General features: G+C 40.7%; 1 protein-coding gene across 1 annotated transcript in view; it reads right to left on the reverse strand.

Annotated features, from left to right (window-relative positions):
- Positions 1-12,900, reverse strand: part of FREM1 (FRAS1 related extracellular matrix 1) — a 63,340-nt gene that overhangs the window by 29,710 nt on the left and 20,730 nt on the right. Inside the window, exons 16-21 of the mRNA XM_009274281.2 lie at positions 11,263-11,460; positions 9,791-9,976; positions 8,648-8,844; positions 7,659-7,887; positions 5,887-6,031; positions 11-152 (exon numbers count right to left, since the gene is read on the reverse strand). Of these exons, the coding sequence (XP_009272556.2) occupies positions 11-152; positions 5,887-6,031; positions 7,659-7,887; positions 8,648-8,844; positions 9,791-9,976; positions 11,263-11,460 (1,097 nt within the window). The remainder of the gene's footprint in view (positions 1-10; positions 153-5,886; positions 6,032-7,658; positions 7,888-8,647; positions 8,845-9,790; positions 9,977-11,262; positions 11,461-12,900) is intronic.

Genomic DNA, 12,900 nt, shown 5'->3' on the forward strand with positions numbered 1-12,900 from the left:
AAAGACTAACCTTGAGCTGCAGCTGGCCATTTTCTGGAAGTCTTTCAAAGAAGTAGTAAATTCTTTCCCTGGGGGTATCTTTATCTTTCGCTGACAGAACAGCACTAGAAATGATTCGAGTTTCACCCATGTTCACCTCTATATCATCCTTCCTGCAAAAATTAAAAGTCATGTGTTGATGCAATAAAAGAAAAGTAACCTTTCCAACACGTAATTTCTCTGCCAGGAATATGGCCTACCCAGATGTTGACAGAAATGACAACTGCAGAAAGAATGGAAGGAGGGTGCCTATTTCAGTTCAAAACAGAAAAAAAGCAAACAGGGTAGACCAGCTTCTCCTTACAATGGTGAAAAACAACAAAGATAGATACCTACAAAAACCTGGGATTTACCACGTCTGTCTTCTTCCCCTGGGCCCTATTCCGCTTACCTTCATACAATTTATAAGAAGAGGACAATGTAAACAAATAGGCTGTATTATATGTTACTGCCACTAAAGACCATAGAGAGGACAATGTAAACAAATAGGCTGTATTATATGTTACTGCCACTACAGACCATAGCAATACTGGCTCTAATGAACTGATTATTCATTAGAGAAAAGACTGTCTTTCAAATGACTAGTCTGTTACTGCTCACCTTAATCTTTAAGAGACACTAAGAAGACATAACTGGCTGCTTCTCTATGATCCCCATTGCAGAATTTTCCTGGGTTCTTGATTCAGAAAAGTAGGTTAAGGCCACCTGTTCCTTGGCTGAAATGGCCATCACTAGCCACAAATAAAATTTGAAGCAGCTCTGGGGAAAAAAATCCCACATAGTTTGAAATTCATGCAGAGTCTTGCTCCAGGATGATTCTCGGATCGTGTCTCCTCTGTTTCCGTTCTCAGCTAGTAACCATCCTCCAGTTTGCCTCTGCACACCCTGCTTTATCATTTTTCTGTTAACTGTCTTACATTTTTGCAATGTAGCGCCCGAACAGTATTATTAGACTATACAAAAGTTGCAAGGAGGTTGAAGGGGATTCAGCCTATTCAGTCACCCCAGGGGTGGGACCTGCTCAAGCTAATCTGCCCAGGGGCCTTGGAGCAGGTTGGAAAAGGACAGACTCCTTAGGCATTTGGGCAGCTAAGCTCTGGCTGGATGCAACTGAGCATGTGCAAGCCATGCTATTTCAAAGGCCAAATACAGATAGATTTTTACAAGAATTGCTAAAGACATATTCTTCATATAACAGCCCTTTCCTTTGCCAAGCTGCAAGTGCCTGCTCCAAAGCAGAGTGACAACTGAGATTTCCAAAGAAGTTGTCACAATTATTTAGTGATTTTGGAAAATACATTTATTACTCTCAGAAAGAGTGGAGATTTTTTTTCCTGGAGTTTCATATTCAAACTGATATGGATATGAGGCACAGAAATTTCATGTTTGGCAAAATGAGAAGCAAAGAAAATGGAGTCATATGACAAAGTATATTAAGTCATATTAATGACAGATCAAGCAACCTTAATGATTTGCTCATACCAGCAATAAATGTGCTGGGACTATGCAAACAGAAAGACCAGGTGTCTGACCCAAAGTCTGTATGAGCCAGGAAGAGAAAATTCAAATGAAAAAATAAGTGAAGATAAACACGTTTAGCTACACCCTGAATGCTGTCTAATCCCAACTCATTTTTCTGCATAGCAGTTAGTTGGTTAAGTCCTTCTAGCACCCATATGTCTCATCTTGAGAAGAAGCTTTCAAGGGGAGTGTCTGAGGGCCTTACATTCCCCAAAGGCACTCCTCGCTACAGGATGCAATCCAAGAGGTGACAGATTGAGTTTTTGGCAATCACTGTGACTAAGAGCCACTGTTTGCCAGCCAAAAACATCCCATCCCAGATTTTTCAGTCTGTTGACCATAGCTGACAGAGAGCTGAAACTCCATGGGGTGGAAAGGTGCCCCCAGATCAAAAGGTGAGAAAAAGCTTACATGTATTGTCAAATGTTCATCTGTAAAACACTGCAGCGGCATAAGGGAGCTCCTACTCCACAGCAAAGACATGGTGACTGAATGTGGCAGCTAAACCACTTCAATGCCAAACTGAACATGTTTGCTTAAATCACTACTGCTTAACTGCTGGCAGCACACTGCATCTCAGTGGAAGAGTAACAGGCAAGAAGCAGTAACTTCTTACAATGAAACAGTTATTTTGCAAGTAGATGGCTCACTATGTGCTACTGTTCACCACAGGAACGGCAAATGGTGAGATCTAACATCACCAGACAAGGCAGCAACAGTTTTTGGATTCAGCTGGGCAAAGCTAAACACACTTGACTTCTTGCACTCCATCACCTTCCTTCAGAGAGAAAGGGTGGAAAATGACATATCAATCTTCACCATGTGAGGAACAAATAGGCAATTATCAGTAATTATCAGTACATGATATGAATACGTAAACTATACCCTTTATTCTAACTAGAAATGGACTTTCTCTCTTGTTAGCATTATGTGGTCCTTGATAATCTTTCAACCAGAAAACTAGTATTTGTTAATGCAGGAAGCTCTACATGGTAAACAACACATTCAAAATTCTCTGCAATGGGAAATGTAGGTCTGATCTGAAGGTAGGCCAAATATCCTGAGGGATCAGAAATTCCCACTTTAGTGGCAGCCTGCTTAGCAGGCTGTGGGTCATTTCCGAAATGCAAACTTTAGAGGTTTGCCTTTCAACTAGAAAACTAGTATTTGTTAATGCAGGAAGCTCTACATGGTAAACAACACATTCAAAATTCTCTGCAATGGGAAATGTAGGTCTGATCTGAAGGTAGGCCAAATATCCTGAGGGATCAGAAATTCCCACTTTAGTGGCAGCCTGCTTAGCAGGCTGTGGGTCATTTCCGAAATGCAAACTTTAGAGGTTTGGAGCTATAGCCCCAAAACTTTCAGGTCCCCAGGTCCCCATCTGCCTGGCTGGGGCTGGAAAGCAGCCAGGAGGAGGGAGGCCCTGATGCTCTGTGGCAGGTTGTCGGCTAAAAAATGGGGATCCCAAGGGACAAGCTCCTTGTTAAAATGTCCGGGAGGTTCAGCTCTCTTGCAGCCAGCTGCCTATCTGCAAATGGTCTGCCAGGCAATTTCTGAACACATCTAATTCATTTATGACTCCTAGTTTTAAACTGTAGGGGAAGTTAGTATGTACCTTTTCAGAAGTTGAATTATGGTGGAGCAGTGGAGTTTTATAATAGAAAAGAGAAGAATCATTAAGCTGAAAGACTTTCCCCCATGAGGCAAGGAGGCATCAACTTTGTGGATTCCCTCATGCCAAAATCCAGAGCTTCTTTCACAGAGGTGTTTTAGACAGGCGGTTGCCCCAGGGAAGGGGAAAGCAAAGTAACTGCAGTCAATACCATGGTGGTCAGTGGCCAGCAGAGGTGTGCAAAGATCAGGGCTCTCTGCAAACATCTTGAAGTAAGTTGTGAAAGACAAAACAAGCATGTCGTGTGGTTGTTTCCCCCCCCCCCCCCCCCCCCGTTTTTTTCTCTATTCTTTTAATATTGAGCAACCTTAAAGCATGCCCCTCTTTCATTAAAAATATTGTTGTTAAACAGGCTGATAGAGACCCACATGGAAACATCTGTATTGACATTAATCTGTGACTAGCTGTGGCATCCTCGCCCCATCAGTCATTGATTTGCTGTTTTGATCACTTTTGGATCATTTTGTCTGAACTCATCCCTCTGTCAGAGACAGGAACATGTGGCTTACTTGCTCAGCACTGGTTTCTCGTCATTAACTGGAATGACCTTTACTGAAATGGTTCTGAGGACTTTATGTTTCCCATCTGATAGCTGGATTTTAAAGCTGTCAGTGAGGTTTTCCGAATTGTCATGCATGTACAACAGCTTCATTCCTATGCAGGGGGCAGGGGGAAGAAAAAAAAAGGGGGTGGTGGTGGAGAGAGAGAAATGGAAAGAACAAATAAATCTGACTTCTGCAAAATCTCTCACATCATTTTACTCTGCTTCCGTCACCCTTCTTCCACCTCCCCTCCCCGTATGCCCTGGTCACAGCAAGCTTGTTTCATCTACCAGAACATGAGCTTGGTGAGCCACTGCTGTTCATTAATCTAACAACATACTATTGACTCAAAGACACCAGCCTGACCTGAGTACGGAGTGACTCCCTTCACAAAAGGGTCTCTGTCAGTCTGAAAAAGGCACATTTCTTCTCCTCTCCTCATTCCAATTCATTTTAACAGGGACCATAGAAAGGGTGACACTATCAGGCAACACTTTTCCGTGCCTTAAATAATCCTCAGGCAGCTTTAAACAAGGCTTGGGAAGGACAGCTGGCCTTGTGGCTATGACCATGGACAATCAGAAGATCTGGGCTGGAGGTGGCTTGGTCACCGTTGTGGACAGGAAAAGAGAAAAGCCAAGCAATTGGAAAAGAGTCAAAAATAGGACTTGGGAAGGCTGAGGAATTTGGGGTGGGGACATGATATTTCTGAAGGTTCATATTAGACAGGCAGAGAGAAGAAAAATCTTTCTGTGGGTTTTGAGGGCTGAACTGCAGGATTGAATTCATATCCCTCTTTATTTTGATAGATCCCATATTTCACTAAATGGCCACAGTCTGGAAGAATCCATCGTATTCTTGGCAGTGTTAAATACACTTTTTGATTACATGTACTTGAAAGAGCTTTGCTGATTCAAAGCAGGTTAACTGATCATGCTAAGCTATAGAGCCCCAGTTCATACCTTTATCATTAGGTATATGAAGGTATGATGAAGATATGTGTTGCGGCCTTTCAATATATAAAGGAGGCTTATAGGAAAGGTGGAGAGAGACTTTTTACCAATGCCTGTAGTGACAGGACAAGGGGCAAGGGTTTTAAACTGAAAGAGGGTAGGTTTAGATTGGACATAAGGAAAAAATATTTTACAGTAAGGGTGGTGAGACACTGGAACAGGTTGCCCAGAGAAGCTGCGGATGCCCCATCCCTGGAAGTGTACAACGTCAGGTTGGATGGGGCTTTGAGCAACCTGATGTAGGGAAAGATATCCCTGCCCATGGCAGGGGAGTTAGACTAGATGATCCTTAAAGTTCCCTTCCAACCCAAACTGTTCTATGATTCTATGATTCTATGATTCTGCGATCATTTAGAGCAATATTTAACCCTATGATCAGTTAACATGTTTTTAAATCAGTGTCTTTGTCTCTGTTCTAGGTGCTATCAAACATTTTGAAATCTGTTTGCTGTTATATTACAATATTCCCTCTATTTTTTCAGGGCAGATGGCCTCCCTAGTCAAATTACTACCCTTTCTGACAGGTAGGCCTCTCAGAGTGATTCTATTGACAGTTCCTAAAATCAATAGACAACATTATCATTAAATATGTTAACTTCTATTCCTAAACATTGTCTTGGAAATACACATAAGGCAGGTGAATAAATAAGTGGTGAAGGTTCTTACTGTGCCACCTTGCCTCATTAAAGGAATGAAAGACCAATGTCAGAAGAATGCTGCACCTACCATTCTTCAGTAGCTCCATGGAAAAGTCATGAACAAGCAACCCATGGCTGTGGTGGTTGTGGTTAATTAACTGTTTATAGTGTAGAATATCATTACCATGAACTCCATTAATAAGGAACCCATACCAGGGCCTCTGCACTTTTCTCTATTCTTTTAATATTGAGCAACATTAAAGCATGCCCTTCTTTCATTAAAAATATTGTTGTTAAACAGGCTGATAGAGACCCACATGGAAACATCTGTATTGACATTAATCTGTGACTAGCTGTGGCATCCTCGCCCCATCAGTCATTGATTTGCTGTTTTGATCACTTTTGGATCATTTTGTCTGAACTCATCCCTCTGTCAGAGACAGGAACATGTGGCTTACTTGCTCAGCACTGGTTTCTCGTCATTAACTGGAATGACCTTTACTGAAATGGTTCTGAGGACTTTATGTTTCCCATCTGATAGCTGGATTTTAAAGCTGTCAGTGAGGTTTTCCGAATTGTCATGCATGTACAACAGCTTCATTCCTATGCAGGGGGCAGGGGGAAGAAAAAAAAAGGGGGTGGTGGTGGAGAGAGAGAAATGGAAAGAACAAATAAATCTGACTTCTGCAAAATCTCTCACATCATTTTACTCTGCTTCCGTCACCCTTCTTCCACCTCCCCTCCCCGTATGCCCTGGTCACAGCAAGCTTGTTTCATCTACCAGAACATGAGCTTGGTGAGCCACTGCTGTTCATTAATCTAACAACATACTATTGACTCAAAGACACCAGCCTGACCTGAGTACGGAGTGACTCCCTTCACAAAAGGGTCTCTGTCAGTCTGAAAAAGGCACATTTCTTCTCCTCTCCTCATTCCAATTCATTTTAACAGGGACCATAGAAAGGGTGACACTATCAGGCAACACTTTTCCGTGCCTTAAATAATCCTCAGGCAGCTTTAAACAAGGCTTGGGAAGGACAGCTGGCCTTGTGGCTATGACCATGGACAATCAGAAGATCTGGGCTGGAGGTGGCTTGGTCACCGTTGTGGACAGGAAAAGAGAAAAGCCAAGCAATTGGAAAAGAGTCAAAAGTAGGACTTGGGAAGGCTGAGGAATTTGGGGTGGGGACATGATATTTCTGAAGGTTCATATTAGACAGGCAGAGAGAAGAAAAATCTTTCTGTGGGTTTTGAGGGCTGAACTGCAGGATTGAATTCATATCCCTCTTTATTTTGATAGATCCCATATTTCACTAAATGGCCACAGTCTGGAAGAATCCATCGTATTCTTGGCAGTGTTAAATACACTTTTTGATTACATGTACTTGAAAGAGCTTTGCTGATTCAAAGCAGGTTAACTGATCATGCTAAGCTATAGAGCCCCAGTTCATACCTTTATCATTAGGTATATGAAGGTATGATGAAGATATGTGTTGCGGCCTTTCAATATATAAAGGAGGCTTATAGGAAAGGTGGAGAGAGACTTTTTACCAATGCCTGTAGTGACAGGACAAGGGGCAAGGGTTTTAAACTGAAAGAGGGTAGGTTTAGATTGGACATAAGGAAAAAATATTTTACAGTAAGGGTGGTGAGACACTGGAACAGGTTGCCCAGAGAAGTTGTGGATGCCCCATCCCTGGAAGTGTACAACGTCAGGTTGGATGGGGCTTTGAGCAACCTGATGTAGGGAAAGATATCCCTGCCCATGGCAGGGGAGTTAGACTAGATGATCCTTAAAGTTCCCTTCCAACCCAAACTGTTCTATGATTCTATGATTCTATGATTCTGCGATCATTTAGAGCAATATTTAACCCTATGATCAGTTAACATGTTTTTAAATCAGTGTCTTTGTCTCTGTTCTAGGTGCTATCAAACATTTTGAAATCTGTTTGCTGTTATATTACAATATTCCCTCTATTTTTTCAGGGCAGATGGCCTCCCTAGTCAAATTACTACCCTTTCTGACAGGTAGGCCTCTCAGAGTGATTCTATTGACAGTTCCTAAAATCAATAGACAACATTATCATTAAATATGTTAACTTCTATTCCTAAACATTGTCTTGGAAATACACATAAGGCAGGTGAATAAATAAGTGGTGAAGGTTCTTACTGTGCCACCTTGCCTCATTAAAGGAATGAAAGACCAATGTCAGAAGAATGCTGCACCTACCATTCTTCAGTAGCTCCATGGAAAAGTCATGAACAAGCAACCCATGGCTGTGGTGGTTGTGGTTAATTAACTGTTTATAGTGTAGAATATCATTACCATGAACTCCATTAATAAGGAACCCATACCAGGGCCTCTGCACAACCCCAAATACCAAATGATCTTGAGGTACATCCAGATCAACCGCATTGATAACAGAGAGATCCAGCTCTTTCATCTCCCCCTCTTGAACCTGAACATGAAAGAAAAAAATGTCCAATTCTTTTACATAAAAAGAAATTACAGAATTTTAGCATAGTTTCCTAAGTAGGGTATTTTTGTGTATAAGCCTATCTCTTTGTTTCTTCCACCCCTTTCCCAGTAGCTTTTGAACCAGCTACTGATTTCAACCAGTTTAAGAGACATAGAGTAGTAAATGGTTAATGATGAAAAGAGAAGGTGAGATAAGGAGTTCGCATCTGCCCCAATTAATAGAAACTTAATAGTTAAGTAAGCAAACTTCGTATTAAGTGCTAGGGAATGCACAGAGGAGAAAGCCTTTAAATAGATAAATATGTATAAAAATATGGATGCATATAAATTTATACACATACATGCACTTTCTACTTTACAGTAAGATAAGCTTACACTGCCCTAGCATGGTAGTCACAGAATTATTATTTATGTTAAAAGCAGTCTTCAGAGGGGAGAGGCTATGCCAGGAACATAAAAAAAAACCTCTTCAAAAAAATTATAAAAGCTCTTGAGAAACCAGAAGAAGCATAAAGATCCTTCTGCTTTCTCAATGACTTATTTGTTTAAAGGTTTTGAACAAGATTGTTAAAGATTGTTTACGTGGGATTTAACTGGGCTGTTATGTGAACTAGGCTGAACGACACAAAGTAAGGGAAAGATGCAGAGGAACAGCTGTCAGAGCAATGTTCCTATTTATATTAAAAAGTGTTTTCTGGTATAAAATAATTCCATGACAGGTATTTTGATTCTTTCCTTACGGTAATATTCCTTGCTATGAATTCTGGGACTTCATCATTGGTTGGGTTGATCAGCACGAAAAATGGAGTCTCTGCCGAACGATGCAGCCCATCAGTGACATAAAGTACAAAGTGGTCTGCTGTTGGCTCCATTCGCATGTGCCTGGCTTGTACATAATTTATGTTCAGGGCTTTCAGGTGCTTCAGCTGAAATGAAGCTAGAGATTTTAAAGAAATTATGAGTTAGCACAATCTCGTCCTGCCTTCTGGTCTCACGTATCATAAAAAAATCTGAAACTATGTCTTTCTTCAAAGAACAAATAACTTGGATTTTATAAGTTCTCAGTCATTTTTTGGCTGAAAGAGTTACACTGCACATGTTACCACAGGACACATGCCCTTCCCCTGAAACAAAAATGCATCCTTCTGCTTCTTGTGGGACTGTGTAACTTCATACTTCTCAGTTCAGTCTGCAGAACCGAGCCCAAATAAAAAGACCCAAATAACAGGTAGGAAAAGATCTGGGATCTAAGTAATTACATTGATTGTTATTTGACTGACAGACCAGGAAAATGGGACCAAAAGGCTCAGTGCTTCTGGGCGTCCGACTGGAGACACCGGTAAAAGCTGGTAGCATTACAGATCGTGCCATAATCTGTTCTGCTGAGGATGAAACTGCCTTACAATGTTTAAAGGTGGACAAGGGAAGAGATCCAAGTCAACCACCACCTCCATCGCTTTTGTAACTTTGCGTTGGAAACTAACATGGGACCCAGGTTTTTCAAATTCTCTGCTACAGCATTTAATTGAGAGAAGTAGAGGTGAAGGGAAGTGCGGGAGCCTTGCATGGGAGAGTGAAGGGGGAGGCAGAGAGAGCAGATTAATGTCTCATATCACCAATTCTAATAGATTGCAGCTGGAATGCATAAAACAAGGATTGGCTTGTTTACTTCAAGTGCCAATTCTTCACATTTGCAGAGCTGCCGTCTCCCTTTGAACTCCTCCCACACAGTCCCACTGCTCTTCATTTGCCAGCACCTGCCTTCCTCAATAAGCCCGTATTAATGCACACACCTGCAGCTACTTAACCAGAGCCCACCTCACAGCCCTTCACAAGCCCTCTGTATTTCATCTGCTTGATTACCATACCTCGTTAAGACTTACCTATACTGATACCAATGTTGCTCTTCTCAAACCCAGGAGAAGGCAGTATATTTTCAATGTAACCAAACTGGGGAGGAGAAACCAAGACAAACTCTAAGTCATCTGCAGTGGTGTCAGGGTCAGTGGCAAACAAGTGGTTGGTAGTAAGGGCTGCTGAGGAGCCCTCCTCCACCACAAACCTTGCACCTGCACACAAACAATATGACAAGCATTATTGCTTATTTATCTCATTTTACTGTTGTTTTTGGTAACAAGAATGGAAATAATAACTAAGGGCAAAAAGACAACAAATACTGAGTTACTGAGGGCTTTTGGTTTAGGGTTTTTTTCTCTGCTTACACCATCAACTCTACTTTTGCCATCATGTAAGTAGAGAGGAATGGGATCGTGAAATTTTTTTACTGGTAAGTTATTACGTATGGTTTATGTGCTGCTGAAAATCAGTTGTTATCTCTGTCAGAGCATTAACTACACGAGAGCTGTTCGTTGTTATCTCTGTTTGTCAGAGCATTAACTACACGAGAGCTGTTACGAATTGCTCACAATGAACAATTTTTCATGCATCACTGCTTAATTTACGTGCTGGGACAATGCTTCATTTCCAGAATGTTACTTGGGTGAGAGCCTGCAAATTACAAAACTACTCATGCATACGCTTAAATATTCTCTGAGGTACAGAACATGTATGTGATGCTTACAAAAAAATGATATTGAAAAAGATAAGCATACAGAAAGCATACCTTTAACATGTATACTACAGACCTCATCCAAAGCCCAGGAAGTCAATGGAAATTTCACACATTGGGCTGTTGTTGGACTAAATGTACATTACTAACACTATTTCCATTGTAACTGAGTATTTCTGATCCTGAAGAGTACTAGTGAAAATGTGGCTTCACGTCTATTAATTTGATCCATTACATATATAGCCTAGATTTGTCTTTATTCACTAGCAGAATTAAATATAGGTAATAAAAGATTCCCTCCCTTCATAGAAGAGCTGGAGTCTAAATTTCTGTTGTATATTTTACGTGCAAAGGTAGATAGATATTTACATTTATGTTTTTGCATTGTATAAACCTGACAATTGTCTGGACCTAAGCTCAGTTCAGGGACAAGATATCGATCACTTTTGCTCAGACATAGCTTACATGTGCAGCAATGGACATGTATAGCTGCAGGGGAGCAGATCTGAGCACTCTTATCTCTAACCACATGATTTAAACATGCAGCTGAAGAGCCACAAGCAGTTATTCATACTTGCACCTGCAGCTGAATTTGGTGGTTACACTGTACTAGCAAAAGAAAAAAATATTGATGGAAATTCTGATCCAAAACTTTTGTATGCTGATCTCAGCTGACTCTTTCTGATACTAAAAACAAACAAAAAAACAGACAAACGCCCTGAGTCTTTAGCCATTACAGTACTGCATAGCCCACATTATAATGCTATAGTGAGAGGAAGCTTTCACCAGTTGCAATTGATGGAGGCTGGTTGTCCACTGGAAGTACAGTGATGTTAAGGTCATACACTGGAAATGGATCGTGAAGCGGAACTGGAGGAGGAAGAGGTCCATCATAACAGCAGTCTTTCACATCTAGGCCAGCCTCACCGTCAGAGACAACGAAGGTTAAGATCTCAATGGAAGGAGTCAGGCCAATCTCCCCACCTGGAAAAAATGTTGCAGTTCAGAAGAAATGTTTTACCAAAACTTCATGAAGAATAATTTTGTTTCCTGCAAGGACAGTCTGCAGTATTCGAAGTCAGAAGAAAACAACAGCAAAATTACTAGAATTCTTCATTCTGGCTGGTGGGGGTGCTGTTTGGTTAGGGATTTGGTTTGTTGTTTGTAATTAATTTTAACCAGCTTACTTCTATTCTAGAATAAAAGGGTGTAGAAAAGTATATAACGAAGTTAGTATTACTAATAGTTATAATATTATTATTGCAATGTTATAATATTCTATTGTAATTGTAATAAAATGGCTCATAGTCCTCATGATTTTGTTCTTTGTGCACTAAGGCATGTGCAAAATGTACCTGTGTGCAGAAAAAGTTTTTTTCTGCATTCCTTCTCAAAGAATGTAGGAAAAGATCTTTCTTTTATATATGTATTCTCTGTATGACAAGTGGTAATACCCATGCTCTTCCAGAAGAAAACATTTTTGCATGCCAAGAAATGCATGTATTCATATATGCCTCTTATCCCTACAAAATGGACTATAACAAGGGCTGTGCTTTGTTACTATACTGTATATTACACCTATATGTAATCACATTCAAAATGTGGGCTGATACAGCACAGGACTGGGAACTGCCACCCCTTGCAAGAAGCACCTGTGGCTGAGTGTATTCCAGTTCTCAGCACTTCTGGTGGCCTGTGCCTTGCATTGCTGCAAGGTATTACTAATAAGCTGCCTGCAAAGGAAAGGCAGTGACTCCCACTCTCTCTTGTGATACCTACTGGCAGCACATTTAACGTGTAGAAATTTGGGAATGAAAAACCCAGGCACTGCACCCTTGAAGGTCAGCTTCTGCCCTTCATTGTGTTCTCTGCAAAACACTCTCATTGAAATAATGTTCCTGATATCTTGAGGATACTGAAGAAAAGTTTGTTATGGGTGGCCATAATCAAGTACTTCCTTCTCTTCTGAAATACCAGCTGTTCATTTTAGACAGTGCCAAGCCTGAAAATATCACATATATTCTCCATGCTAGTACAAAATTACAGACTAATTACACAGAAAACCAGAGCCTTTGAAAAAAGAAGACTAAAGCTTTCATCAGAGATGTAGAAAAAAGAACCCCTTTAATGCTAATGAAAGGTCGAAATTAAGTAGGAAAGGGGGTTAACTGGCCCTTGGTTTCTGTGAGTAATTAAAAAAAATTTGGATTTTAAAAGTAAAACCACAAAATAACATCTTTTTAGCACTGTGGTTCTCTTGAAGACAATCTGAACATTATTTATCTTGTGGTACAGAAAGACTATAAACTGTCCAAAAGTGGATATCCATCTACATTGGAGAGGCAAGCAAGAGGTATCTCAGGTTGTTAGCAGTTTTCTATTAAAACTCAGCATCCTCATTTACAGCGTTACATTATTTTGTCT

Source organism: Aptenodytes forsteri, unplaced genomic scaffold (genome assembly GCF_000699145.1).
Source record: "Aptenodytes forsteri isolate BGI_AS27 unplaced genomic scaffold, ASM69914v1 Scaffold46, whole genome shotgun sequence".
Lineage (NCBI taxonomy): Eukaryota > Metazoa > Chordata > Aves > Sphenisciformes > Spheniscidae > Aptenodytes > Aptenodytes forsteri.